The sequence below is a fragment of the Papaver somniferum genome, chromosome 3 (genome assembly GCF_003573695.1).
Source record: "Papaver somniferum cultivar HN1 chromosome 3, ASM357369v1, whole genome shotgun sequence".
Classification (NCBI taxonomy): domain Eukaryota; kingdom Viridiplantae; phylum Streptophyta; class Magnoliopsida; order Ranunculales; family Papaveraceae; genus Papaver; species Papaver somniferum.
In genome coordinates, this window is record NC_039360.1 from 118,643,729 (window position 1) to 118,670,401 (window position 26,673).

The window sequence follows — 26,673 nt, forward strand, 5'->3', positions numbered from 1 at the left end:
TGATGAACAATTTGAAGTATGTATGCATAGTGATCAGAAATCTGTTACTCCAATTGAGTTTTTTTTTTTTTTTTCTGAATCACATGAATTTTATTAAAAAATTTCAAAATTGAGTTACATCAAGGATTATGAAGAGAAATAAAGCAAATTACAATTTTCAACTCACTGGGCTAAGCCCAGATACAAGCTCAATAACTAATTTTAACACAACCGATAATATTCCACATTTGGCATTTCCACTCTACTTAGGAAAGAAGGCCTTCCTATGCAAATTTTCCTCACCAGATAATAAGGATGCCCCTCTCTTTGCCACACAGTCAGCAGAAAATTTACTTCCCTGTAGCAATGATATTATCTAACTTCTGATAATTTGCTCATTGCAAGTTTCCATCTCCCTCTGACAATTCAAGGAACATGTCCATTCATAAACGGGTTTACTACTGTCTTTGAATCAGAGACAATGATTATGCTCTGCATTTCCCATACCACTGCAAGTTCCAGAGCACAGATCACAACATATATTTCTGCCAAATAATTTGAAGCAATTCCAATACCTCCAGATAAAACACTAAGGACTTCACATAGATGGTTTCTGACTACAACACCAAATCCAGCAGCACCAGGATTTCCTATAGAAGAACCATCACAGCAAAACATTATAAATCCAGGGCTTGGAGGTATCCATTGACAACTTTTTGTTCCCTGAAACTTACAATTCCTGACACCCATATTGAAAATTGCAATGATTTCCAAGTCATAGTTTTGGTTCCATTGATTTCCAGTAATTCTTAAACCATTCTCGTTAATCAACTTAAGAACTCTTATCTTGAAACTCTGTAAGTTTCGTTTTATTTCTTCGAAGTATCTCTTGTTTTTCTGGAACCATAGCTCTTTAAGTATGATACATGCAGCAATAAACCAAATTTGTTTGATTAAGGGACTCGTATCCTTTGCACATTTCCAAACTTCATCAAAACTATGAGGTTGAGAAAAATGGAAGATAACATATATCAAATTCCAAATTTGTGTGCTAAAACTACATTCCCACAGTAAATGATTCATGTTGTCTGAGGCTTCTTCACATATGCAACATCTTGATACTATTTCATATCCTTTACTTATCATAATGTCATCATCAATATACACACCTAGCACTACTTTCCAGATATTACTAGCAACACTTGGATGAATAAATGAATTTCATATGTACTTTGGCCAATGTAAAGTGTTTTCCTTGAATCTTATCTTGTTAATTGCTGCTTGAATAGTGAAGGAACTTTGTAAATCTCCAATCCATATCAGTTCATCTTCCCTTCCATCTGCAGTTGGTAGTGTGATGTTTTGGAGCATGTCTTGAATTTCAGTTGTTAAAGACCATACACCATTTTTAAAAATATCTGAAACTTTCAGGAAAATGTTGTCAGTTATGTAAGAAGTAAAACCAAATATATCAATTAATGGTCCTTCACCTATCCAAGTATCAAACCATACAGATATGGCTTGTCCATCACCAATGTTCCATCTCACATCTTCTTTGAGAGCATTAAAAGCCCATTTGAGTCCAGGCCACACAGAAGAAAGCTGTCATTTATTGGTCCATTGTCCATACTTGTTCTGATATTTTGCTGTGAATTTTTTTAGCCCAGTCATCCTCTGACTTCATAATCTTCCACATCATTTTTATAAGAAATGTTCTATTAATGTACCAATCTCTGAATTCCCAAACCACCTTCACTAAAAGGAGTACAAAGCTTTTTCCAAGAGTAAACAGTATATTTCCTTGTTTCACTGTCACCTGACCAAATGAAGTCTCTTATAATCTTTTGACAAATCTTAATAACCGAAGCTGGCCATTTATAAATTTCCATATTGTACATGGGGATGATGCATAAAACTGATTTTACAAGAACCAGTCTTTCTTGAAAAGATAATAGTTTTCCTTTCCAGCTAGCTAACTTCTTCTGCATCATTTCTACCATTGGCCAAACAGTACTAACTTTCACTCTTCATGCTGTTAAAATGACCCCCAAGTATTTATCAGGAAATGCACTCAGCTCCATTTGCATGATATCTTTGATTAATATTTTCCTCTGATCAGAAGTGCCATCAATAAACAATTTACTTTTATTTTTGTTGATGCATTGACCTGAGCTATTTTGGTAGTTTTTTAGTAGCTTAAGAAGGAAAAGTAAGCTTCTCTTTTCTCCATTACAAAATATAAACACATCATCAACAAACAATAAGTGGGATGGATGTATACCTCTTCTAACCACCATTGGTTTTATGTGACCATCATTAACTGCTTTCGAAATACTTCTACTCAATGCTTCCTCCATTAGCACAAAAAGAATAGGAGACAAATGATCTCCTTGCCTTAAACCCCTTCCAACAGAAAAGAAACCACAAGGACCACCATTCACCATAACTGACAATTTTGCTGATTTGAATAATACATGCAGCCATTCACACCAACTTTCAGAAAATCCAAATTTTTTTAAGAATTTAAAATAGAAAATTCCAACTTATAGAGTCATATGCCTGTGATATGTCAATTTTCAGTCCCACATTTCCACATCTCCTCTTTTTCTTCATCTCATTTACCATTTCAGAGGCTAAAAGAATTTGCTCTTGAATACATCTTCCTTTAACATATGCAACTTGCTGAGGAGAGATTAATTTGTGCATTAAGGTGCCCATCCTTTTAGCAATAATCTTTGTGAAAATCTTAAAGCTAACATTACTTGGACCAATTGGTCTAAACTGATTTGGACTTCTTGCACCATCCACTTTTGGCAGCAACACCAAAAAAATTAGAATTTAATCCTTTAGGAATAAATTTTCTTTTCCAGCAGAATTGGATAGCTTGCACAACTTCTTTATTTATAATATGCCAGCAAGCTCTGCAAAACCAGCAAGATACTCCATCTGGTCCAGGGGCACTATCGAAATCCATACAAAAAATGGTTGTTTTAATTTCCTCTTCATCAAGCATTTTCTCCAACATTTCTTGCTCTTTAGATGTGATGACCTCAGGAATAACATCCAGCATTGAACTTTCAATATTAACTTCTTGAAATTTAAATTTATTTTCAAAATGATTGACCAGGGTATCGGCTATGCCTTCTTGATTTGAGATAATATCTCCATTATTATTCTCCAATTCATTAATATTGTTTCTTGCCTGTCTTATTTTAAGATTTGCATGAAGGAAACTAGTATTGGCAGCACCCTCCTTGATCCATTTATTTCTGTTTTTTTGCTTCATAAAAGTATTGTATTGCACTTCCTTGGAGTTAAATTCATTTTGAGCCTTTACCAGATCATTAAGACATTCTTCATCAAATGGATTAACATCAGATTTAATCATTGCTTCTTTTACTTTATCTTCAACATTCTTAATTTGAGTTTTAATGTTTCCAAAAACTTTCCAATTCCATTCCTTAAGTATAATTTTCAATTTCTTCATTTTGCTTTGAAACACAAAAGCTGGATCTCCTTGAACATTTTCTGACCAAACTTCACTTACTACTTCCAGAAAATTTGGATGTGATAACCACATCTTTTGAAACCTTAATGGAGCATTCTTGGGTTTAGGAATTTGTGCACATCCTCCTAGTAATGGTGCATGATCAGATGTAATTATTAATCCAACCTTGTACCCCCAAGTCTCAAATTTATCCAACCACAATTGATTATACACAACTCTGTCCAAATTACATAGAATCCTTTTGCTTCCATGCTGACAATTTGACCAAGAATGAGATAAACCTGATTTTGGTGCTTGCATAAGTTCACAAGTATCCAAACATGAAGTGAAATCCATCATTGCTATCTTGTTTGGACATTTCCCTCCAATTTTTTCTTCAGCTGGCATTATCACATTAAAATCTCCAATAACAAGCCATGGTAAATTAAGAAGACTAATTTGTTTCATTTCAGACCATAAATACCTTCTTTGAGTAATGCCAACATGTGCATGAACTCCAGAAATAAGCACTCCACAAACATTTATTGTAATCATTTGGCTAGACATTGAAATAACTGAAGGAGTTGATAAACTTTGATTCCAAAAAAGCCATATATTACCTTTTTTATTTGAAACTGAATTGTGAATAACCACACTTTTCATGCCTGGAAAATTGAGTTTATTACAGAAAGAAGAATTACATGTTACCTTTGGTTCGGCAACCCAAACTACAGATGGATTAAACTGATTTATGAGAGACCTTAACTTTTCCTGAGACCTAGCTCTCCTTAGGCCTCTTAGGTTCCAATACAACACCTTCATTGCTTGGATTGGAGGCCTTTGGTGCCTCCTTTCCCTGGATTTTTTCTGAAATTATACTTGCTTGGATTCTGTGTTGTTACTGAAGCTTGAACATTTGCTTGAGAAGGATTGCTACTCAGAACTGAGATCACTTTTTCCTGCACAGAAGAGCTTGAAGCAATTGAGGCAGGATTTGTGATAATTTTAGACCATGTAGTAGCTGGAACCCTTTCTTCTGAAATTGTTCCATCTTTTCCATTTATGTATTTGATAACACTATTTTCCTCCATATTTTCTGTAACCATTTCCATAATCCTAGTTTGATTAATACCATCCATAGAGTCATTTCTTTCAGTACTATTATTACCCTCATTATGTAATGAACCAAACATTCCTGAAGTTACTTTTATGGAGTCTTTTAATTTGGTAGCTGAATGAGCATGTTGAAGTATTTGAGTAACAGGTGTGTTGCAAATATCAAAACCACCAACCCCTTGTGATAAAGCTTGAAAGTTACTCCCATTTGTTGCATTGGTCTTTGTTGCTTTTCCAGTAGGGGTCATTTTAGGATCATTTGTTGGAGCTTGCTGATTTACCTCACCACCTTTTTTAGCTCTACATTCAAGTTGGAGATGACCAACTATCTTGCAACTATCACAAAAATTTGGTGGCTTAATGAGTATTACATTCTGCATAAACCATCCAAATTTTGTTTTAATCCATAGCTTGCTAGGTATTTTCTTTGCAAAATAAATATTGATCAACATTCTAGCACAAAACCATTTTATATTAAGAGTAGCTTCATCAATTTTAACTGGCACACCCAGAGCTCTTCCAATAGTAAACAATGACTTCTCATCCCAATAATTCAAACTTAATCCTGGAAGGTGAACCCAAACCATAGCAGATGATGTTCTAAAGTATTATGGACGAAAGTTTGGAATCCATTTCCTAATCCATAGAACCTGATCAAACACTTCCCATTTTCCAGCTTTAATCATATTCTGATCATTTTCATTATCAAGTTTAATTGTAAAAAAACCTTTCCCCAATGAAATCATTTTACATTTCCCAACTAATTTCCACTGATTTGTAAGATTTAGAACAACATCTGAAAATTTAAGACGAGATAGATCTGATCGACCTATAAGAGAAAATTTCCAAGCAGCACAACGATCTTCAGTTTCAAAAACTAAATCAATCGATGGAGCTTCTTCATAAGTTTTTTTCCAGATCCACAAAAGATGAATCCATTTCTAGATTTTGATCTTTTTCCATAAATAGTTAATAATCTACTAACAAATCAATAAAACTACACTAATTCTAAGAGAAATACCACCAATCATCAGATTCACCTGAAAATTCACCTGAGATTAATGCTAGTTGACGCTGAAAACGAAAAGAAAACGAAGAAAATTTTCCTGAGTTGGTCGCCAATCCTCAGAGCTTGACTCAGACCGATCTCATCAAAAAAATCCTAGATAATTCTTTTTCACTTGTTGAATTGAGCTTTATAATGATAATGTTATTTCTAGTTCAAATCCAAATATTTTTAATAATTATTCATATATACAAAAGGACGAGGATTTGACTAGAGATACCCCTGTTTTAGACGATGCAGAATTTCCTAGTTACGAAGCCGATAATGATTTAGAGGAACGAGTTTATTCTGAGAACATTATTTTAGAGTCTAGTGATTTAAAAACAATAATCTTAGACGGAGAAGATGAACATTTAAAAACAATAACCTTAGAAGAAGAAGATGAACTCGTAGAGCTTTTAAATAATATGAGTGAGGATGCATCACCTGAGTATAACCTACAAGAAGAAATTGACTATTTTCAGGATTCTGACGATCTAGAAATTAGGGAAATTGTAGTTAGGCTATCTAGAGACGCCCAAAACTCTAAGTTTGGGGGTGATATCATTCTCCTTGCACCTTACCTTTAGCTCTTACAGAAATCCCTCACTTGGGACTTGACATATGTACCTCTACCATTGTAAAAGATCATCTTCAGACACGTTTTCCCGAACCTAATGATGTCCAGGAAGAAGTCCAGTTGTTAGAGTTAGAGCATTGCTCGGTCGAACTCGCATGCATTGCTATCTCAAGCATGTTTGTCAATCTTAGTGATCAAAACTGTAAGTCTTGATTTCTAGTCTACTATAGCTAAGGTCTCGGACTAGGATAAAAAGTGTAGTTGAGTTCAAGAACTCCATGGCAATCATCATACAAGACGAAGGACTACTCAAGGAACCAGTGGATCTTCATCGATTAAAAGGTATGTGGAGACTTGAACTTATCTATCACTCAAAAGTCTATTTATCTCCTATCTTGAGACAAAAGTCGTTTTGCTATATAGACTTAGATTATACACATTTGCTATTTCGAGCCGAGTTTATATCGCATATCTATTTCTCGAAATATGTGTTGGTAAGCTTTCTCTTTAACCAAGCTCATTTTTACCTAGTGACGAAAGTCATGAAAAGTTTCAATCACTTTGAAAATTGCTTACTTTGACGAAAAATAGTTTGTGAATAACAACTATAGAATATCAACGTCCTCTAAGAATATTTCAATGATTGAAATGAGAGTTTAGATTATATAACCATTGGAGGATATAAGCATTGTTGTGGAAACACATATATGTATAAGTCCTTATTCCTTGAACCAAAGTTTGTGAACTTTGTTGATCAAGAGAACCGGCATGGTGGCGTGAGCCAAGTCCGCGAACTGGCGGAAGTTCTCGTCCCGAGAATTTCTGCTGGAGTTTGAGGAACTCCGTCCGCGAACTTGAGTAGGTTATATCTAAAAACGATGTTTGTGAACTTATTCTTATATAAACTAAGGAATGCAAATTCCAAACCGCGGCTATATAGTTCATGAACTGATTTGAGTGAATCAAATCGTTTTTGCTTCAATTGTGTCTTGTGTAGTTGCATAAGATTTCCTTGCAATTGAACAACTCTCTAACTAGTTCATTTGAGTCACTTGAACTAGTTATGGTGAAGAAGAATATGGTTTATATGAAAGTGATCATATGGCTAACCATTTGGTTGACTATTGTTGAACCAACAAATGTACAAGTTTGGGTACGGTTACACAAGCCTAGAAACGTGCATTTCATTTGTGTGTAACAAGCTAGTTTTCGATCTAACAATTTAAAGATATTAGCTTGAATCTAAATCAGGTTTTCATCTAACGGTGAATATTGAATGCTTTGTTACCAAGCTAACATTGATTACAAACCCTGATTTGAAAGACTATACAAGGGAGAACTCTAGCAACTGGGAAACCTAATCTCCGCACCTTATGTGTGATACTAGTTGTGCTAATCTAGAGTCGATTCTCCTTTAACCTTTGGTTTCTTCTTCTAAACCAGGTTAACGACTTAAATACTTCAATGGGATTGTGAAGCCAGACCGATACTACTTTCTCGTAGTTGTGTGATTTGATCTTGTTGTTTCTATCGTACGAGTACAATTGTAATAATTGGCTTGAGATTAATATCTCCGATATGCAAGATATAAAAGTAATCACAAACACTTCGTCTCATTGTTTGTCATTCCACAATATCTTTTTTCGTTGCGTCGATTAAGATTATTATGAGGTAATTGATAATACTAGGATGTTCTCCGGGAATATAAGTCCGGTTTATCAATTGGTTCCTGTTCACCTTCATTTATCAAAAGACGGAACAAAACTCGTAGGTATATTCGTGGGAGACGAATTTATCTATTACCGTAGACTTTTTTGTGTGAAACAGATTTGTTTATTAAAGTTTTCGACTTTGGGTCGTAGCAACTCTTAGTTGTGGGTGAGATCAGCTAAGGGAATCAAGTACGTAGTATCCTGCTGCGATTAGAGACGTAGGAGCATAATTGTACTTTGGATCAGTGTGATATTGTTGGGGTTCAACTACAGTCCAGACCGAAGTTAATTTGGTAGGCTAGTGTCTGTAGCGGCTTAATACAGCGTGTGTTCAATCTGGACTAGGTCCCGGGGTTTTTCTGCATTTGCGGTTTCCTCATTAACAAAATTCTGGTGTTTGTGTTATTTCTTTTCCACATTATATTTTGTTATATAATTAAAATATCACAGGTTGTGCGTTGTTCAATCAATTAGAATATCCGACCTTTTGGTTGTTGATTTAAATTGATTGACACTTGGATATTGGTCTTTGGTACCATCCAAGTTATCTCTCTAGTATTTGATAAAGACTCGCAGATTTCTATTTGCTCTAGTATATATCAAATCGAGAGATTTTGATATAAACTCTTTGATATACTTTTTATTTAGATTGAGTCTGACTGTCTAGTTGATTCTCTAGAAAGTATATTGGAGTTTGTCCATACAGATTGCTAAGAAAAATATTGGGTGTGGTTGTTGTACCCCGCTTTTTCAGTTAGAAACCCATCCTCTGGTTGATGTGGTTTACCCAGGCTATGATGCCCAGATTGATTTTGTTTTCCCACCAAATATTTTTTAACCAATTTTGGGAACGTATGAGTTTCAAATGTGTCAGTTATTAAGTTTTGAGACTAAGCCTAATTACTTTAGGAGATTAGAATCGACACATTTGCTTAAGAATGACCGCCACTCTCATTGTGGTCAACCGTGTGAGTCAAATATGATTGACTTAGAAGATCCTCAATTATTCAGGTTATTATTATGTGCTTCTAAGTTTTTAGTTGAGTTTTTCCAGATTCCAAAACCTGATTATTCAGATCTTAGCTATGAGGAAATCCAACCCATGAAAATATTTTATTTAGACCATTTCATAGAGCCTGAACCCGAACAACAACTAGATGTAGTTGTCTTAAACATGAAATTAGATAAGGGCGTGCTTTATTTGTTCATATTCGTGGCATGTTGCAGATTTCTTTTATTTGTGGTAGTTATATTTGATTTTGATGACCCACAGTTGTTGATAGGCATCTAAAACACCTAATTCTAGTATCGATTTTCGTACACTTTTCTTAATAATTTTCTTGTAAATTTGTATATTACGTTTGTTTTCTATGTTTCCAGGAAAATGGCTTGGATTTACATAAAGGAACGAGAAGCTACAAAATTGGTCATATTGGCTATGCACTGGAGTTATAAGAGAATTTTGTTCTCTTCATATTTCTTGTCAGGGATAAGTCTGATCAATTCTCAACAAGACTGATGCTGGGCTTAGTGGAACAGTGGAGCTGAGACCATTTGAGTTGATGGGCCTCGTATCATTTGCTGGAGCCTGGAAGACACACCTAAGTGTTAGCACGTACAGCTGAGAAGAGAAATCAGGCTTCCTTAAGTCGAGAAACCATCATTTCTCAAGCAGAGAAGAAGACCCCAGCCTTTGTTTCCTGAAACCGTAGTCTGCTGGTTAGTTTGCCGGTGTTCAGGCCATGGCTTGTGTAGCAGTTCAATCGAGAAGAAGAAGGAAGATTGGAGTGAGTTTCTGTTGCTGTTGTTTGACAAGAAACTCAGGGAAGAGAAGGGGATCTGAGGCTATTGAGTAAATGGGTTTCGATGGCTGTATTTGAAGAATCAGGAGCTCGAGATGGAACGGGAGTTGGGCTAGTGCCATTGAAGAAGTCTGGGTTATACAGCCAGGAAACAAGGCTTTGTTTCATCCTCTCCTTTCTTTGTCCGTGCAGCTAAGAAGTGCTGCTGCTGTGGTTGATTTGTGACAGTATATGGCGCACGTTAATGAAGATTTGAAATCGTTGATGGAATTGGAGCTATGGGTTTGATTGAATTTGAATTTACAGGGAACTAGAGAAGGAGATTATTGATGCACAGCAACAGCATTGCATTGTGCTCAGTAACTGTTTGACAAAACGTCTGATAGAGCAGAGAGAGTTCTTTGAAGCTAAGAGTCTATAGCTGTTTAGGGGACGAATGGTGGAGAAGTTGAGTGTTTTCAGGGACAAGAAGAAATCAAGATGGACAGAGAATTAGCTGAGTACTGCAGGGAGAAGACAAGTGTTGCTGCAACTGTCTTAGTTCAAGTTGGTGGCCGGAAAGCAGTGAGACTGATGATGTTTCTGTCCATTACAAGAGAGGTGAGTCTGTAGCTGGTTTTGCAGTCGAGATGGAGTGAGAGTATGTGCTGCTATGGGTCTCGGTGGTGTCTGTGCTGGGAGCTTGGCAGAGTTTTGTAAGTTGAGTTTATGGCAGCAAGGAAGTACCAGTTCTGTGCTATGTTCAGTTATGAGCCATGGGACTAATGGGTCGTTTGCCAAGGGCTGTTAGGCAACGGCTAGCTAAGACTTGAGAGTTTGAGATAAGAAAGGGTACAGGCCAAGCAACCTTTAGGAAAGTGAATTTCGCTGACATCATTTTAGGCGATGAACGGCTGTTAATTGAAGTGATATTAGAGTTGAGATGGATCAGGAAATTGGGTTCGCGTGATATGCAAGTTCGCAGCAAGAAAAGAAGATATATGAGAAGAACTAGGGTTACAACACAAAACATCGAACAGCTGTTAATTGAAGTGATATTAGAGTTGAGATGGATCAGGAAATTGGGTTCGCGTGATATGCAAGTTCGCAGCAAGAAAAGAAGATATATAAGAAGAACTAGGGTTACAACACAAAACATCGAATACCCCCTCCTTCACCACTGCCGCAACCCTAGTTTCAGCGAGCAAAGCTCGCTGAACAACCACCACCATCACCATCTGCATATCCACCTGTATCCACCAGCATACATCCATCAGTTTGCATTCCACCTCCTTTGCATCTCCATCTGCAGTCTGCAGAGCACCCACCAAGTCCATCACCTGCAGTTCATACTCCACAGCATCAGTCCATTGCATCTAGACCAGTTTGCAGCTACAGCATCAACACATCATCACCAGTTCCAGTCCACGTACAACAATATTCACTATCACCAGTCGCAAGGCTCCACCAGTCCATACACCATTCACTTCATCTGCTGCTTGTTGGTTTGCGTGGTTTACATTCTGAGTTTTCTATTTGCTTTGTCTCTTTGCCATGAACTCCAGTAGCTAAGCATCTTGATTAGGGACGATTTCGACGTCTGGAACGTGATTCATGATGGATATTTAAAACTGCCTGTTTCTTGCAATTATATTGTTATTGCTCATTCTCTAATATGCTAAAAGTGTTTAAGAATTTATTCCTCAATCATTTAAGTTGCAAATTAAATGGTTGTTTGATGATTCTATTGCTAATTCGAGACTTCTTCGACCGTAATTGTCTAGATGCTCCGAGTACAAGTAGCGATATATGGGTATTGATGATGGGACTTTGTTAAATATCCATGTGTAGAGATTGACACTAGTAGATGAGTCGATCCTATGTATTTGTCACTAGGAATAGCCTATCTCACGGAACTTAAAACATTTGTTTAAGTCACACCTAGAGAGCGTACTTCTAGGAAACTTGGCAAGTAGAATCCGGTAGTCGAGCGCTTCCGTGTCCGGTGAATTTGAGATTGCGGGATATTTGAGCGTACTAAATATTCTAGGGTTATTAGTAATGGGTGATTGCAGAAACATAACTATATTGATAAGATTCCTGTTTCGTGATTGAGAAAGAGTCGTTGATCATCCTCATCCTCATATTTGCATTAATATTCAGAAATTGAATTGACAACTTTAGCTCAACTCTCCTTAGGAACGAACCTACTTGTCATTGTACTACTAGTTAGTGTAAGAGAAGTAAGGAATTTATTTTTGCGAGTTCGACACCTCATCAGTTGTTCCGGATAGTGTTATATGATTCGAGGTGATTAATTCTTTCATATGTCTGGCTGAAGACGTTAAACTTAGCACTTCTTGGGAGGTAACCCATGCTCATGCAACACGGTAATATCTTTCCTTAACTATTTTGCTTCAAATGGTAACAGTTTCTCATTGTTCATGTTTTTAATTTTATCTTTAGAACATTGAGGACAATGTTAGATTTAAGTTTGGGGGTATAGGAGAAACTTTTTAGTTGCATTATTAAACTCCAAAGCCTAGAAATTTATGCCTATTAAAGATAGCACTATCCAATCTAAGTGGATGGAAGCATCTTGGTTGTAGGAGTTGAGGAACCAATCTGAGTGGATGAAAACATCTAAATAGAGTCTATTCATAAAAGCACAGAGCTCAGGTGTTAGAAATAACATGGTAATTTCGTCATATCTCGTTGAGTCCTTTTCACTTCTGTTTTTACTTTGTTTTCATTTTAAAATATGTTTCTCTAAGTGATTTGGTGGGGCACACGATTCAAGTTGTTACCACTGCTAGGGTGAAATAGAGTGATTGAGATAAAATAAAAATAAAAAAAAGACCAGACCAATCAGAATAAATGTTAACACTTGGATAACAATATCTGTGTGTTCTCCCTGTCTCCGTCGCCTAAACAAGCGTGGAACGCAGGATCCACGGGAATTACTATGTAATCTGCTGACAAGAAGCATGCGTTTGGATCAGCAAGATCTAATCATGCTGTTAGTAAAAAGAAGAAAAAAGGAGAAAAAAAATGTTAATGTTCAATAAATCAACCACTGGTTCCCTTGTATATGCCAACTGAGTTGATCTAGAATTAGGATCATCGATCACTAGTTCCCTTGTATATGCCAGTTGCATTGATATTAGTCAGGTCAGTATCTCAATCCATTAGGATAGGTTCGTCTTGGTAGTGGCCTTCAGACAGATATGGGAAACACCGTTCACCTCAGTCAACATCAAAAATCATCTATGTTTTTCTCTATATCCATATTCTTAATCTATCCATGTGATTTGTTGACTCCGGATATTGATGTCCATAGTGCGACTATCTGAGTAGAGCTCTGTCACTTATATATGAATTTTAGTATGCTTGAGTGCAAACTCGTGTACAACAATTGGAATACCGTATTAAGGTACTTCCTCCTGTAGTCAATGAGAGTATGCCAATCAAGGAGGTTCTTTAGTGCTATGCCAAGGTTCTGCGTAGATAGTTAGGGTCTGGAGTAAAGGTTTTGTGGGTATATCTCTTGTAAACCCTCCCGAGACTATAACTCGGCCACTAGGGCCACCTAGGGGTTTGAAGGCTTGTTTCACATGCTAAATGCAATCGCGATGCCTGCGACAGTGAATTAGGATTTTATTTTCTATTTAAGATTTGCTCGAGGACTAGCAAATAATAAGTTTGGGGGTATTTGATAGACACATTTATGTGTCTGATTTGATCTCAATTATGTACATTATTAGTACTCGATTTTATATTTATTATGGATTTTAATGTCTTTGTAGGTGCTCATGGAGAAATATGCTTTTGCGGAGAAATTGGCTCTCAAAGTGGAACTTGCACCTCCGGAAGGGAATTGCTAGAGGCATCCCAAAGAAATGATATTGGCACCCGGACGAAGTGTTAAACACACCCAGGAAAAGTGTTGAAAACACCCCATAGAAATTACTAAAGGAACCCCCATTTTTGATAAGGGGCACATCAGTTGATAAGGGGTACTCAAACTGCTAAACGCACCCCATCGGTAGATAAGGGGCACCATTTTCTTCCCCATTTTGAAGTCTGGTTTTGGTGGGAAAGTTAAGTTTCACCTGCGAAGTTTCTTGGCAGGATTTTGGATGAGATTTGGTTGGTGTTTGACGTGGATTAGGATTGCAACTATACTGTTTTATCATAACAGGATTGGTATATGACTTGAAAACAAGATATGAGTCGAGATTCGATGAAACAGAGCAGGGGATACTCGGGGATTGTTGGTGAGTCTTTTGGCAATATTTTGAAGAGATTTAACCAGGTATTTTTACGGGAATGGATTACTTTGGGCCTTACAGGGCTATCACGGGTGTTTTATTCGATTAAACATGGCCCAATTATCGAGTTAAAGCAATACAGGGAAAGAACTAGGGTTTATCCAAGATATATATGGAAGTTACGTGACTAAAAAGAGAAGATATTCCCTAAGATTTGATCTTATCGAGTTATAGAGGGTTGAGAAGGATATTTGACAACTCAGGATGCGAAAAGAGGAAAGAAAACAAAATTATTCTCGTGACTTGGCCGTGAAGAGGAAGAAAAATATTCCGAGAGATTTGAGGAGTTGTGGTGTATAAGGTGTTCGTTAGAGTACCAGAGAGGTGGTCGAGATTTTGGGGTGAAGGCAGAGTCGAAAGAACGAAGATTCAGAGCTACAGTAATTATAGTTGCTGTTGCTGCAGTTATCAAGAACACGAAGAACATTGGACCAACATAAACAGTCGCAGATTCTTCTACACTATAAATCTGTCGTTCTTCTTTTGTCTTATAAAATTGTAACAATGACTTCTGTAACGACTGTTAAATGTTGCAGAATCTCTGTATTATTATTCCTCTTCAATAAAAACACCTTTTGAGCCATGTTTCTATCTTATGAGTGTGTTTTGAGCATGATGAGCTAAACCCCAACACGGGGACAATGGAAGAATCCTTATTTCACAATCGTTTGGTAACTATAATCGATTCTCTATGACTTTTGCATTGATTTAAGTGATTTATGATTTTTATTAATTATTTGTGATTTCGTTTGATGGTGTATGCTTAGACATAGAGCTTTTGATGCACCATGCTTGTGATTTACAATTAATATTTTACAAAAATCTATTTTTGGAAAAGGAAAGAGTCAACAAAAGAGCTAGAATTGTTATGAATCATATATGAACCAAGTGAATGTGATTAATGGTGAAATCCTAAGTCCTAGTTTCTCCCGATATTTGTGACAACCTTGTGAATATATTTTTAGTATTTTTATTCTTAATTCTTAAATCAAACCTTTACAAGCCCGAGTTGAACGAACATCTTTCTTACCACTATCTAAAATTACATCACATATCATACCAATAGTAACGAATTGTTTGGGTACCATAAATTTGATGGCCAAGAAAAGGTATTGAAGGCTTAACCGTGCAAGTGGAATGACGAAACCCTAGAAATTGGATTACATAGTGTCTCCAGTTCATAAAAAAAAAAACCAATAGACGATGCAGCGAAGAAGGTTCTGGATAGTTAGGGTTTACAAATAAAATTGATTTAAATTGATATCCAAGCAATATTGAAACACTCATGACATTGAATTCGAAGAATAATGCAGTATTGCAGTTTTGACTGAAAACAAATGAGGCTAACGATAATAAAATTAGGGATGGTGTAAGTATGATTGGAGCGTTTCACATGTCGTCCTTTAGAGGTCCAAACTGAAGACATCCGTCCAACGTGGAAAACGCGAGAGAAGAGAGTAAATACATATTAGTAGCTCAATATCGACCATCCCTTATGTCCCAAAATATAAATTTGTAGATAGTTGAATCGTGGCCATCCTTAATCTGATTTGGACACATACTATGGAAGATAATGTGTTGTTTACCCTAAAACACACAAATCTAAACATCAAAGAAAAAAAAACAACTAAGAGAAATTACCATGATATTTATAAGCTTCAGGATATTTCATCGCCTTAATAAAATGACTATCGTGCCCTTCTCAGAAACTTCTGGATTGCATTTCATTGCATTGTATTTCCTCCTTTTGATATGATTTTAGATTTAATGAATTTCACTGATGATTTTCTACAAAAAAAAAAAAAAACCTCAAAAATTAATCAAAATACGTAACCCACATTCAAATCAACAAATCAAAAAAATAATAAAACCCCATAAATAATCAAGATTCAAAGATCAAAATTTTACAATACAAACTAAAAAACACCAACCATGTTCCGGTTTCGTGGTTCCAAATTGGGAAAAAGAAACTCATCTTGCATAAATGGATCTACAGTACAACTTGACACAAATAAAACCATGGAAATTATAAGAACATGAAAGAAACGGCAAAGTTAAAATCCTTCCTTCTGATGGAGGAAAGATTTTGAAGACATAAGAGGATGATTACTCTTCGTACATACCAACAGTAGCGAATTGTTTGTGTACCATAAATTTGATGGCCAAGAAAAGGGATTGAAGGCCTAACCGTGCGAGTGGAATGACTAAATCCTAGAAATTGGATTACGTAGAGTCTCCAAGTTCAGAAAAAAAAAAGAATAGACGATGCAGGGAATAAGGTTATTGGTAGTTAGGGTTTATAAATAAAATTGATTTAAATTGATAGCCAAGCAACATTGAAACGCTCCTGACATTAAATTTGAAGAATAATCCGGTATTGCAGTTTTGACTGAAAATAAATAAGGCGAACGATGATACGATTAGGGCTAGTGTAAGTGTGATTGGAGCATTACACATGTGTTGCGATCTCAACCGTCCTTTATAGGTCCAAACTATAGACCTCCGTCTAACATGTAAAATGCGAGAGAAGAGAGTAAATACGTATTAGTAGCTCAACCTCGACCATCCTTGATGTCCCTAAATATAAATTTATATATAGTTGAATTGTGGCCATCCTTAATCGGATTTGGACACATACTATGGCAGATAATGTGTTGTTTACCGTAAAACACACAAATCTAAATATCAAAAACAAACAAAAAAAAACTAAAAGAAATTACCATGATATTTATAAGCTTCGGGCTACTTCAGTGTCCTTCTCAGAAACTTCTGGATTACATTTCATTGATTTGTATTTCCTCCTTTTGATATGGATTTTAGATCTATTGAATTTCACTGATGATTACATAGAGTCTCCAAGTTCAGACGAAAAAAAAGAACAGACGATACAAGAAAGTAGGTTATGGATTGTTAGGGTTTATAAATACAGTTGATATAAATTGATAGCCAAGCGACATTGAAACACTTCTGACATTGAATTCGAAGAAAATTGCAGTATTGCAGTTTTAACTGAAAATAAATGAAGCGAACGATGATAAGATTAGGGTTGGTGTAAGTGCGATTGGAGCGTTACAAATGTGTTGCGATCTCAACCGTCCTTTATAGGTCCAAACTGTAGAGCTCCGTCCACCATGTAAAACACGAACGAAGAGAGTAAATACATATTAGTAGCTCAATCTCGATTATCCTTTATGTCACAAAATATAAATCTGTACATAGTTGAATCGTGGTCATCCTTTATATATCCAAACTGTAGATCTTCGTCCATATGGAAAACACCATTGTTCCTTATAATATATATTGTCTACAAGTTGATAATACGGGAAGAGCTGAGTCTGTTAATTGGGCCGACCGAGCCCGAAGGGAGGGAGTCCCTTTTATGACCACTTTTTTGTTAAATGTAGAGTAACACAAATGTGCAATTTGATAAAAATATTGGATTTGGTGAAGCTTTTTTTGGTGAAGCCTAGAGATGCACATGGGTCGGTTGGTTCGGGTTTCACCTAAAACCACCTACTAACCCGCTAGTACCTCGGTTTTACAATTTAAAACCAAAACCGCACGACCTATTTTCGTTTCGGGTTTAACCCGCCCACTACGGGTCGGTCGGTTTTGAGTTTAAACCCGCGTTAATCTGGTTCACCTGTAACGTTTATATTTTAGTATTACCTACCAGTTTTTCACCCGTAATATGTCTATGTTTGTACTTGCCATATATGTTTAATAATCATTCATACACCCACCCACATATTTAAAGTCAAACATACTTTATTTAATTTCTAATTACTTAAACAAGCCAAACCACAATCATAAGTCTTCAAAGTTCCATACTAACAACAATACATCGAATAAAAAAAAGGTTAAACAATCAATACTATCAGTTTTTACGTGCGGGTTCGATCAGTTTTAACATCAAACCATAAACCAATCCATTTATATCGGGTTTTTAGATTCATAACCATATACCAATCCACTACGCGCGGGTTCAGTTAAAAAAAACCACGGTGTCATCGGGTGTGGCCGGGTCACTGGAACCTTTTCACATAATTCCTTATGTGTCCTATTTTTTGGGGGGTATAACTGGCAAGCAATCTAGAATATAACATATCTAAAAATTCGTGCCTTGGAATTTTACAAATTTTATCTCGTTGGAAAGATTTTAAAGAGATCTATATAATGAATACAAACAACAATATCAAATTTAGAGTTTTTACGAAAAATACGAAGGTGTTTATCCTTTTAGGCACAATTTTGGAAAATTGAATGCACAACCATTATGCAAACCACCACAAAGGATGCATAAAACATTATGCAGCCATATTTCGATTTATGCATCAAATAATTTTTCGTTGCAACTAATAAAAGGATGTACTCCATCCGTTTTAGGAAAAATGATACTTTTACTTTATGCACACATTTTTTTACAGTCCAATTGCAGCGGTGTTTCATTTTTATTTCGTCGGCCCTTCCCACCGTGGCAACGGTGTTCTAGAATATTGTATACATGCATCTTACCGGAAAAGCAAAACAATTTATTTTATTACAATCTCTTGAGATATGAAAATCTAAGCAACTTTTATTAATTTTATACTGTATTTTAAGCATAAAAAGATTCCATTTAATTTGTATTAATCCTCATCTGCTCAGAATGAAAAATTCAAATGTTAGATGCGTGTTGGATTGGGTGTGTATATCGCTATAACCCAACCAATCCGGTCATCCTCACCCTTCACCATATCAGGAGATATGCTAAGTCTTATAGGCTAGATTTGAGTTCTAGATTAGACAAAAAGCGTTGTGTATTCTTCTCTAAGCGTTCTCTATTCTTCTCTTCTACTTCTCTCTCCGATATATCTCGAATGCCAACTAGTAGTGAGATAGTTTCGTTGAATGGTTACTCGCAGAAAAAAAAATCAACTTTTCGTTGTTTGGTTGAGCGTCGAGTGGAATATTCCACGGTATCTGCGATGTTACATTCAACGGAAAGTAAAAAAAATATTTACGCTGAATGATTCATCGTAGCCTCGCTGCTTTGTTCTACGACTAGTATGCCATAATAGAATTCCGTAAGTCATAGGGGGTTATTCTAGCTGACGTGGAATTCCAATCTAGATGCTAGATTGGAAGGTCATAAGACTAAGTCTTATGGGTTAGATTTGGCTTCTAGATTAGACACAAAGCGTTGCAATTTCTTCTCAAAGCGTTGCCTAGTTTTCAACACTAATTGTCTCTCCAGATATATCTCGAATGCCACCTAGTAGCGAGATAGTTTCGGTATTTCATTCAGCATAACCAAAATTCTACTTTTCGTGAAATGGTTCCTCGAAATTGTTTTATTTTTTGATCCGACGGGTCAGATGGTTGCGCTGTTCCATTCAATGCGATAAAAATCTACTTTTTGCGGAATAGCTCAACACATCCAGATGCCATAAGACGAAGCCTTAGAGCGTCCACAATGGACGATCAAACCTATAACTATGATCCAGAGACGAGACACAGCGGGACGGAGTAAAGACTAAAATCCGGACCAAAACCAAATTCCAGACTATATTTGGTCTGGGACCAAGACCAAAACTATATATAGTCGAGCGAACGTATAATGTTCGTTTGTCACCAGGCGGGTATATAATGTGATCCTGTTGATGAGGCGTGCATATAATGTGATCCTGGTGATGGGGCGGGCATATAATGTGATCCTCATGAGGCGTACATATAAAGTTCGCCTGATGGCTGATGGGGCGTGCATATAATGTGATCCTGTGATGGGGCGGGGATATAATGTGATCCTGGTGATGGGGCGGACATATAATATGATCCTGGTGTATACTTTTTCCTAGCGACCAAATTTACTCTTCCACCCTAGTATAACACCACGGACTAAACTTAAATTTGGTCGTTTTTTTTGGTCTTTAGTCTTTGGTTATGATCGCACCACTGCAGTTGCTCTTAGGACCCCTAAATATGTCACTATGAGTCCACACGGGCCACACCTAATGTGAGCACAGGCTTGGACCCATCGTATATGCATCCTGCCTCTCATGGTTTGCGCCAAAAGGAAATATAAGGCAATCAACTCTCACTGCAAATCCATCTACACGCCAGTCTCAAATCTCTCAGGGAACCATGGAATTTATTCTTGAACAGGGAAAACAGCTACATGCAAACTGCACTACACTGATTCTGGTAATCTCGAATCCATAAACTGCAGTGTATCTATTCCTCCCTCTTTTTTAGGGTTTTAGATGGTACTTAGGGTTTTAATTGGATCAAATTATTACGAAGACTTAGTTTTTTTCTTTTTCTTTCATGTAATGAATTGTGTTTGTTGCTTGATTGTCACAGCCCGCATTGTCAATTGGGAACGTTGGGCAACTCTCCATCGATTTATTGATCTCATCTTTAAAAGCAGAAAAAATTGGTTACCTAGATGAACCTTCGATTCTTCCATGTGTTGGAAATGACGCTTATGGGGTTGGTCCCGAAGGAGTTCTTGCTTTACCACTTGAAGGTAAATTTTTAGCCATTTAGGGGTGATTTAACTTTACATAAAAACATGGATGTTTTTCACATGACTATTACTTGTTTTTGATTGATGATTTTGGTTTTTGTGGGCTTGTAGCATACGATTCTTGTTCTGAATCGTTGAGTCTTATACAGCAAAGATCAGCAGTTGTTCAGGTATTTTCGACTTCGATCAAAAGTTTTTGTATTCATTTGTTTGTAGCACTTAACAACTACTCCCTCCGTTTCAAAACAAAAGGCACAAACCTGCCTATTATTTTGAAACGGAGGTAGTAGATATTGGGAATCAGTAAATACCTGAAGTAATATGCATTTCAAGTATTATGTTCATATAATTACTTGCAAAGGTGTAATGAGAGGTCTCGTTTGAAATACCAGGGAATGATGACCGAGTTTGCAAAGAATTTGGCGAACTTTGCAGTTGCAAGTGGAAAGAAGCACGTTGTTGTTCTCTCCAGCTTAGATTCTGGACGAAGGCAAAAAATTGATTTGTCAAGGTAAGCAGTAGTTTTTGTTGTGATGTTTACGCGTCATGATTTGTCTTTCTAATGGCTCTTATATCTTTATCTTAGTAATATGCAGATATATTACCTTTCAAGTACCAATATAGATGGAACAGATAGTGACTGTGAGAAGTTAGGGTGGAAAAGACTCCAAGAGTATGATCCTGCCCAGAGACGTTGGAAGTATCTCAGTGCTTTAGCTGATGGAGTTTCTATGCAAGAAGAAAGTTCATCTTTTGAGGAGGAGGATGTTCTTGATGAAGATTACTATCCGAGTTTGCCTTTTGCTGCTCTCTTTTCTTGTTGCAAGGTACCCTCTCTGGCCTTGAAATTGAATAATAACATATAGCATTATAATACAACTCGTGATATTGTAGTATGTTGTTCCTATAACTGCATGAAATTTCTTTTGTTTCCATTAGTCCGTTACAGTTTTAAGGCAAGAACAAGTGATCGGTGCCCTGTCGATATAGCATTCGACACTTGAAAATTTTGAATTAACTAGACATGTATCTTTCATTACAGATCTATGCATCACTGTTTGGCATTTCATCTCATTGTTATGTATGCTTGTTCCAGCACTGGCTTTTCCATCTTCCCGATTTCAAATACAAATTTTGTTGAGGCATTTATCTTGATTTCCTTTTTACGGACTCAAAATTGGATCGTTTTAGTCACCTTCCCATATTCCTATCTGTGCCTTGCCTCCACACTAATCTGTACTTTCTGAGACTAATGAGACTGGGTTTTGGCATCAGGCAAAAGGTTTGAAGGTGACTTGCATATTTTTCTACTGCTCAGAAGGAGACAACATACCAGACTCTTTCCTTTTGGCAGAGGCTTCATGTAAGCTCCTGGGGAAGAACCCGTACAAGTCCAACGGTGAGATTTCTTTTTATCTTAATTTTCCAGACCTTACTGTCTTTAGTCTTTTGGTTATTGATTAGGCTACATCTGTCCTGTAAGGGTGACAAATGATACAAAGTCAAAGAAATTAGTAACAATTGATGTCCTTGTAATTCCATTAAAACGTTCGATTTCCTGAATCCTGATATTGATGGTAAATTTTAAATATTCAGGTAATGGTGAAAATGGATGGGTTATTCCGTACTCATGGAGGACAATGTATGGGCCTCCACCAGACATGTCACTCTTTTAATTTGTTGGTCTTGATATTCTAAAAAGGTAAGCTTCCATGCAAATGCAACAAGGATATTTTTTTTCCTTAGTTTCTTTTCCCTACTGTAAGGCGTGGTATTTGTTGCTAAACTCCATGTCAACATCAGGCTTTTGTGTTTAAACAGATAGAAGGCGGACAAATTAGAGAGATATAGAAGGAACCATGAAAAGTAGCTAGTGAGCATTTAAGTGATGTAAAATTGAAATTTCTGAAATGAAAAGTGGACTTAGATAGTCTCTTCTACTTACGTTAAAATCCAATTTATTTTGAAGGTGTGGTGCATGCATATGTAGTTGCAAGTTACTTGTTCACATAAAGCATAAAAATATGGTCTGTGACATTTGTTATGGCGCGTGTTATGTTTGTTTCAGTTTTCTCTGTTAACACCTAGCATCAGTGTATTAATTTCTACTCTCCTTCGTAAATCCTCTGCTACCTAAATGTGGATGTAATGTGATCTCCAGAGTCATTCTGCATGCCAGAGAAATGGGAAAAATTGCTGAAACAAGAAACGTTCTTGCATCAGTTGTCAGTTTATTGGGGAAGATTTTTATAAATTAGTTGTCATCTGTTTTCCTGCATAAATTTTGTTGGGGAAACAGATTCTCATATCTGCGTATAGAGTGTTTAGATCGATTTTGGTTACATATTCAGATACTATGATGGATACATTGGATGCCAGGAAAGGGGTTCAAACTCCACGGTGAAGGAAATTTCTTAATTATGCTCTTTTCCAGAAGTCTTGCAGTCTTTGCAGTGGGTATAATGATGGAAACTAAAAGACAGATTAGGTAAGAGAGGAAGAAAGTGTCTTCATTCCTGGTGTAGGATGTCTTATTGTCTTTGGTCAATGATTGTCACAGGAATAGGCACCTAATAGAAAAATAAAAAATAGATAAAACACAAAACACGGAATTAATTTAGTGACGTCCTTAAGCATTCATATATATATCATGGTCTGTTGTTGTAGTGTTTCCATTTATATCTTAGTCTGTTGTTGTAGTGTTTCCATTTCTTTGGCTTATGTTGTCATTATCAGTGTTGATATTTTGTGGTTCCATATTTTAACTTGGAAGGAATCCATTGAAAACCTGAGGCTGAAGATAGTGAAGTACCTCTGTGAGTCCACCACCCCTGAGATTTGATAAGTCAAAGGTGCATTTGTTCAAAGCACGGGAGAGTTGTTCCCTTGCAGTGTTATGTTAATGGAGTCTGCACTGTATGGAAGCAGGAATGGGATCATTTTGGTAGAGGTGAAAACGTAGATATATCCGATAACTGAAAGAAGGAAAATAATAGTTTGCAACTATTACAAAGAAGTATAGAAAGACAACTAGTTCACCCCAGCCAATAAAACTGACTTTATTGTGGATCCATGTCACCTTTTCAGTGTTGTATTGTATCCCGTTTGGCCTGTAATCATCGACTTGTCTCTATGTGGGCTTTGCTGTATTTTTGTTTTTCATGTGTGGATCCTCTGACCATCCATTTACAAGGAACTATTTTTTGGGGACCATGGTTTTTTTTTGGGACCATGGTTTTATTTTGGGTAAAGACATTAGAAGTAAATCTAGGTCACCCCTTATCTAGATATTTATATTAATACCTAAATTACTCTCCAATTAGTGAGATTAAATTAAAAGATGGGTTTATTATTAGTTGAGTAGAATTATTGAGAGAGTAGAGTTAGAGAAGATGAAGGAGAAAAACATGGAAAATAGATTTTTTTTCCAATTCACTAAGTTTGAGTATTCAAATGATGAAAACTCATCTGATTCTTCATCTCCATCCTCTCCTAGAATATTTGTTAATCTTCAAAATGATCCGGATTTGAAATGGATTTTGAATAGTTCGGTTACTTTATATGAAGAACAAGTAACTGAACTCATCTGAAGCTGTAGCTCGGTTACTTTATATGAAGAACAAGTAACCGAACTCATCTGAAGTTGTAGTTCGGTTGCCCCGTGAGATGAACAATTTTTTATATAACCGAACTCATCTGAAAGTGTAGTTAGGTTACTTGTTCAAAATACGCAGGTTACCGAACTCTATAATAATAGAATTTCTAGGAGTTACAGCGTTATGTTCGGTTGGTTCTCAACTAACCGAACTTTGGTGTACAAAGTTCGGTTGGTTCGCAAACTGCATGCACTTTTGATCCAACCGAACTTTACGTAATATAAGAGTATATAAGTTTACAAAGTTCGGTTCTTTCGCAAACTTGAACCTAACAGCTAACCAACCGAACTTTGAGTTCGGTTTCTGCGATAAAATTGTGAAGTTACCGAACTTAACAAACAAAAAAAATGTGAAGTTCCAGCGTCTATTGGCTAAGTTCGGTTACTTTGTAGTTTTAAAATTTTTTGCGAAAAAACCGAACTCTATTGGCTAAGTTCGGTTATTTTGGAACTCAAGATAGTGGCCACAATAACACAGTTCGATTAGACTGGATTTGTTTTTTTTTTTAGGTTCTAAGGGTGGAGTTCGGTTACTTTGTAGTTTTAAATTTTTTTGCGAAACAATCGAACAGAGAGTTCTTCATTTTCAAGAAGTTCGGTTAGTAAACTAGGGTTTTTTGGAAAATCGGCCTAACCGAACATGGCTCTGTAACTCCTACTAAAACCCTATTTTGATGATTTCTATTCGATTGAAGCAATCAAAATAAAATTAAATTGAAGGGTTTGTTGGAAAATACCTCCGGAGTAGTCCCATGGCAGAATCAGGTTGCGGCTGGCGTCTTTTATACTCGATAAAATTATCATGTAACAAAACTTAATTGTGATTGCATTGATGTTGTTACATTTCTTAAATAGGCGGTGGTGGTGGTGGTGGTAATCGATGGTTGGTGGTGGTGATAATCGATGGTTGGTGGTGGTGGTAATCGGCGGTGGTGGGCGGTGGTGGTGGTAATAGGTGGTTGGTGGTGGTGATAATCGGAGGTGGTGGTGGTGATAATCGACGGTGGTGGTGGGAGGAGGTGGTGGTTATATATATATAGGTGGTTATTAGGTTGGTTTTAAATTAAATTAGGTTAAGGGTAGGTTAATCATTTCAACGTTTTAGAACACCCCTTATCACTATAGAGAAGGTGGCCTAATAAAATCATGGTCCCTTCAAAAAAATCATGGTCCCTAGAGAATCATTCCTTATCACTCGACTTTACAAGAGTCGAGTCAGTGAGATAAGAAAAATTATACCCAAAAAGTGATTTGTGTTCATATTTATCCAATCATGCCCGGTTGTAAACCTGAGCGTTCCCTGTTGTTTTTATGATAACAGGTAAAAGAAGTGGGTAATTATGATCCACATCAGGATAGGATGAAACTGTAATAATTAGGCTTTAAGCTGAGACTGAGTGCTTGATTAACTAAGCCTGATTATGATTAGTGCTTGAAGCTTTCATTGAAAGTCATCTGAGGAAAGTGTTTAACAATGCTTTTAGGAGTTAGGTTTGGTGGGTTTTAGCAAGAAGCATAGGGAAACCTGAATGGTTGACGATTAGCGTTTCCCAAGTTTAGTAAATTTCACAAAGACTCGTGTTGTATACACACATGAGAACTAGCCTCCTCATACACCAAGCACTCAGTTTCAAGTTCGGGTTCCCCTTCATACACCCAAGGAATTCTGATTAGGTGTTGAGTGTATTTGCTTCAGTTTCAAGTTGGAGTTCCCCTTCATACACCCAAGGAATTCTGCTTAGGTGTTTAGGCTTTTGAGTGTCTTTGCTTCGCTTCCCTGCTTCCGTCTCCTTTTTGTCATACTTTTTGGTCGCTACCTTGTGTTGTTGCTGCACGCCCCTTGCATGCCTTCTTCCTCTTCTAAGACGAACTCTCTGCCGATCAAAGAGAAAGGAAACCCTTGTGATTAAAATTTCATTCTTTTCTGCGATCGTGCTTTTGAGAAAGAAATTGGTGAAGAGAGAAATTTTAATTCAAGTCTCGGTCTCTTTTTCTTTCCTTTGCAGGTCGCTGTAAATGCTAATTAGTGTGTTCCCCCTTGCATAAATCTATAGTATTGTATTTTAGTGGGTGAAAAGAAAAGCAGTTATTCCCCTTAATAAAATGAAATGTAAAAACAATTATTAAGAAACATAAAAAGTCATGGAGGATCTTCCATTAGGATGGCTATTTTCTTTGTCTGTGGCTTCATGGCAATGCCAAGAAAAAGAGGATACCCATCATCTATGTATCTTGTCCTGGAATTATATACAAATTAATTAATCAATTATTTGTAAAACTAATCGAATTATATCATCTGATTCAAATTCATGTAACCCAACTCTTCTTTTCATTTTTTATATATATATATATATATTAGATTTTGTCTTTCTTTCGCTGCCCCATATGATACGGTGGTTTGCACGGAATATCAACTGTTGGATTTTTATACATGCCAGCTTGGTTTGTGCTGATTGGTCGACTACTTTTGTCACAGGGT

The 26,673-nt window shown here is 36.5% G+C and overlaps 3 protein-coding genes across 8 annotated transcripts; 1 reads left to right on the plus strand and 2 right to left on the minus strand.

Moving 5' to 3' along the window:
* Positions 1–405: 405 nt before the first annotated feature.
* LOC113359894 lies at positions 406–2,697 on the minus strand. Its single transcript, XM_026603462.1, has 5 exons — positions 2,523–2,697; positions 2,261–2,437; positions 1,707–1,972; positions 1,211–1,581; positions 406–976 (listed from the first exon to the last, which is right to left on the minus strand). The coding sequence occupies exons 1-5, from the start codon at positions 2,695–2,697 to the stop codon at positions 406–408; spliced, it is 1,560 nt and encodes a 519-aa protein (XP_026459247.1).
* Positions 2,698–2,755: 58 nt separating this feature from the next.
* On the minus strand, positions 2,756–4,288 carry LOC113359895. The gene has a single exon (XM_026603463.1). It carries the CDS (start codon positions 4,286–4,288, stop codon positions 2,756–2,758), a length of 1,533 nt encoding a protein of 510 aa, XP_026459248.1.
* A 15,751-nt stretch (positions 4,289–20,039) lies between these two features.
* On the plus strand, positions 20,040–26,219 carry LOC113357156 (proteasome assembly chaperone 2-like). Of its 6 annotated transcripts, none has more exons than XM_026600455.1 (8): positions 20,040–20,214; positions 20,374–20,539; positions 20,651–20,709; positions 20,932–21,050; positions 21,126–21,366; positions 21,815–21,938; positions 22,136–22,241; positions 26,201–26,219. In XM_026600455.1, the coding sequence occupies exons 1-7, from the start codon at positions 20,155–20,157 to the stop codon at positions 22,213–22,215; spliced, it is 849 nt and encodes a 282-aa protein (XP_026456240.1). In that variant the 5' UTR covers positions 20,040–20,154; the 3' UTR covers positions 22,216–22,241; positions 26,201–26,219. The 6 variants fall into 6 exon arrangements, with proteins under 6 accessions (XP_026456240.1, XP_026456239.1, XP_026456241.1 ...); XM_026600454.1 differs by lacking the exon at positions 26,201–26,219 and adding an exon at positions 23,313–23,739; XM_026600456.1 differs by lacking the exon at positions 26,201–26,219 and adding an exon at positions 22,701–23,150.
* The last annotated feature ends 454 nt before the right edge of the window (positions 26,220–26,673 follow it).

Bases quoted from the DNA above. Each gene is read 5' to 3' on its own strand.
- LOC113357156 (XM_026600455.1), top strand. From the start codon at position 20,155: ATGGAATTTATTCTTGAACAGGGAAAACAGCTACATGCAAACTGCACT. The intron at 20,540-20,650 runs GTAAATTTTTAG...GTGGGCTTGTAG, and splicing joins TCTTGCTTTACCACTTGAAG to CATACGATTCTTGTTCTGAA. The intron at 20,710-20,931 runs GTATTTTCGACT...TTGAAATACCAG, and splicing joins AAAGATCAGCAGTTGTTCAG to GGAATGATGACCGAGTTTGC.
- LOC113359894 (XM_026603462.1), bottom strand. From the start codon at position 2,697: ATGGGCACCTTAATGCACAAATTAATCTCTCCTCAGCAAGTTGCATAT. The intron at 1,582-1,706 runs GTACATTAATAG...AATAAATGACAG, and splicing joins GTTTGGGAATTCAGAGATTG to CTTTCTTCTGTGTGGCCTGG. The intron at 977-1,210 runs GTACATATGAAA...TCAACCTCATAG, and splicing joins AACACTTTACATTGGCCAAA to TTTTGATGAAGTTTGGAAAT.
- LOC113359895 (XM_026603463.1), bottom strand. From the start codon at position 4,288: ATGAAGGTGTTGTATTGGAACCTAAGAGGCCTAAGGAGAGCTAGGTCT.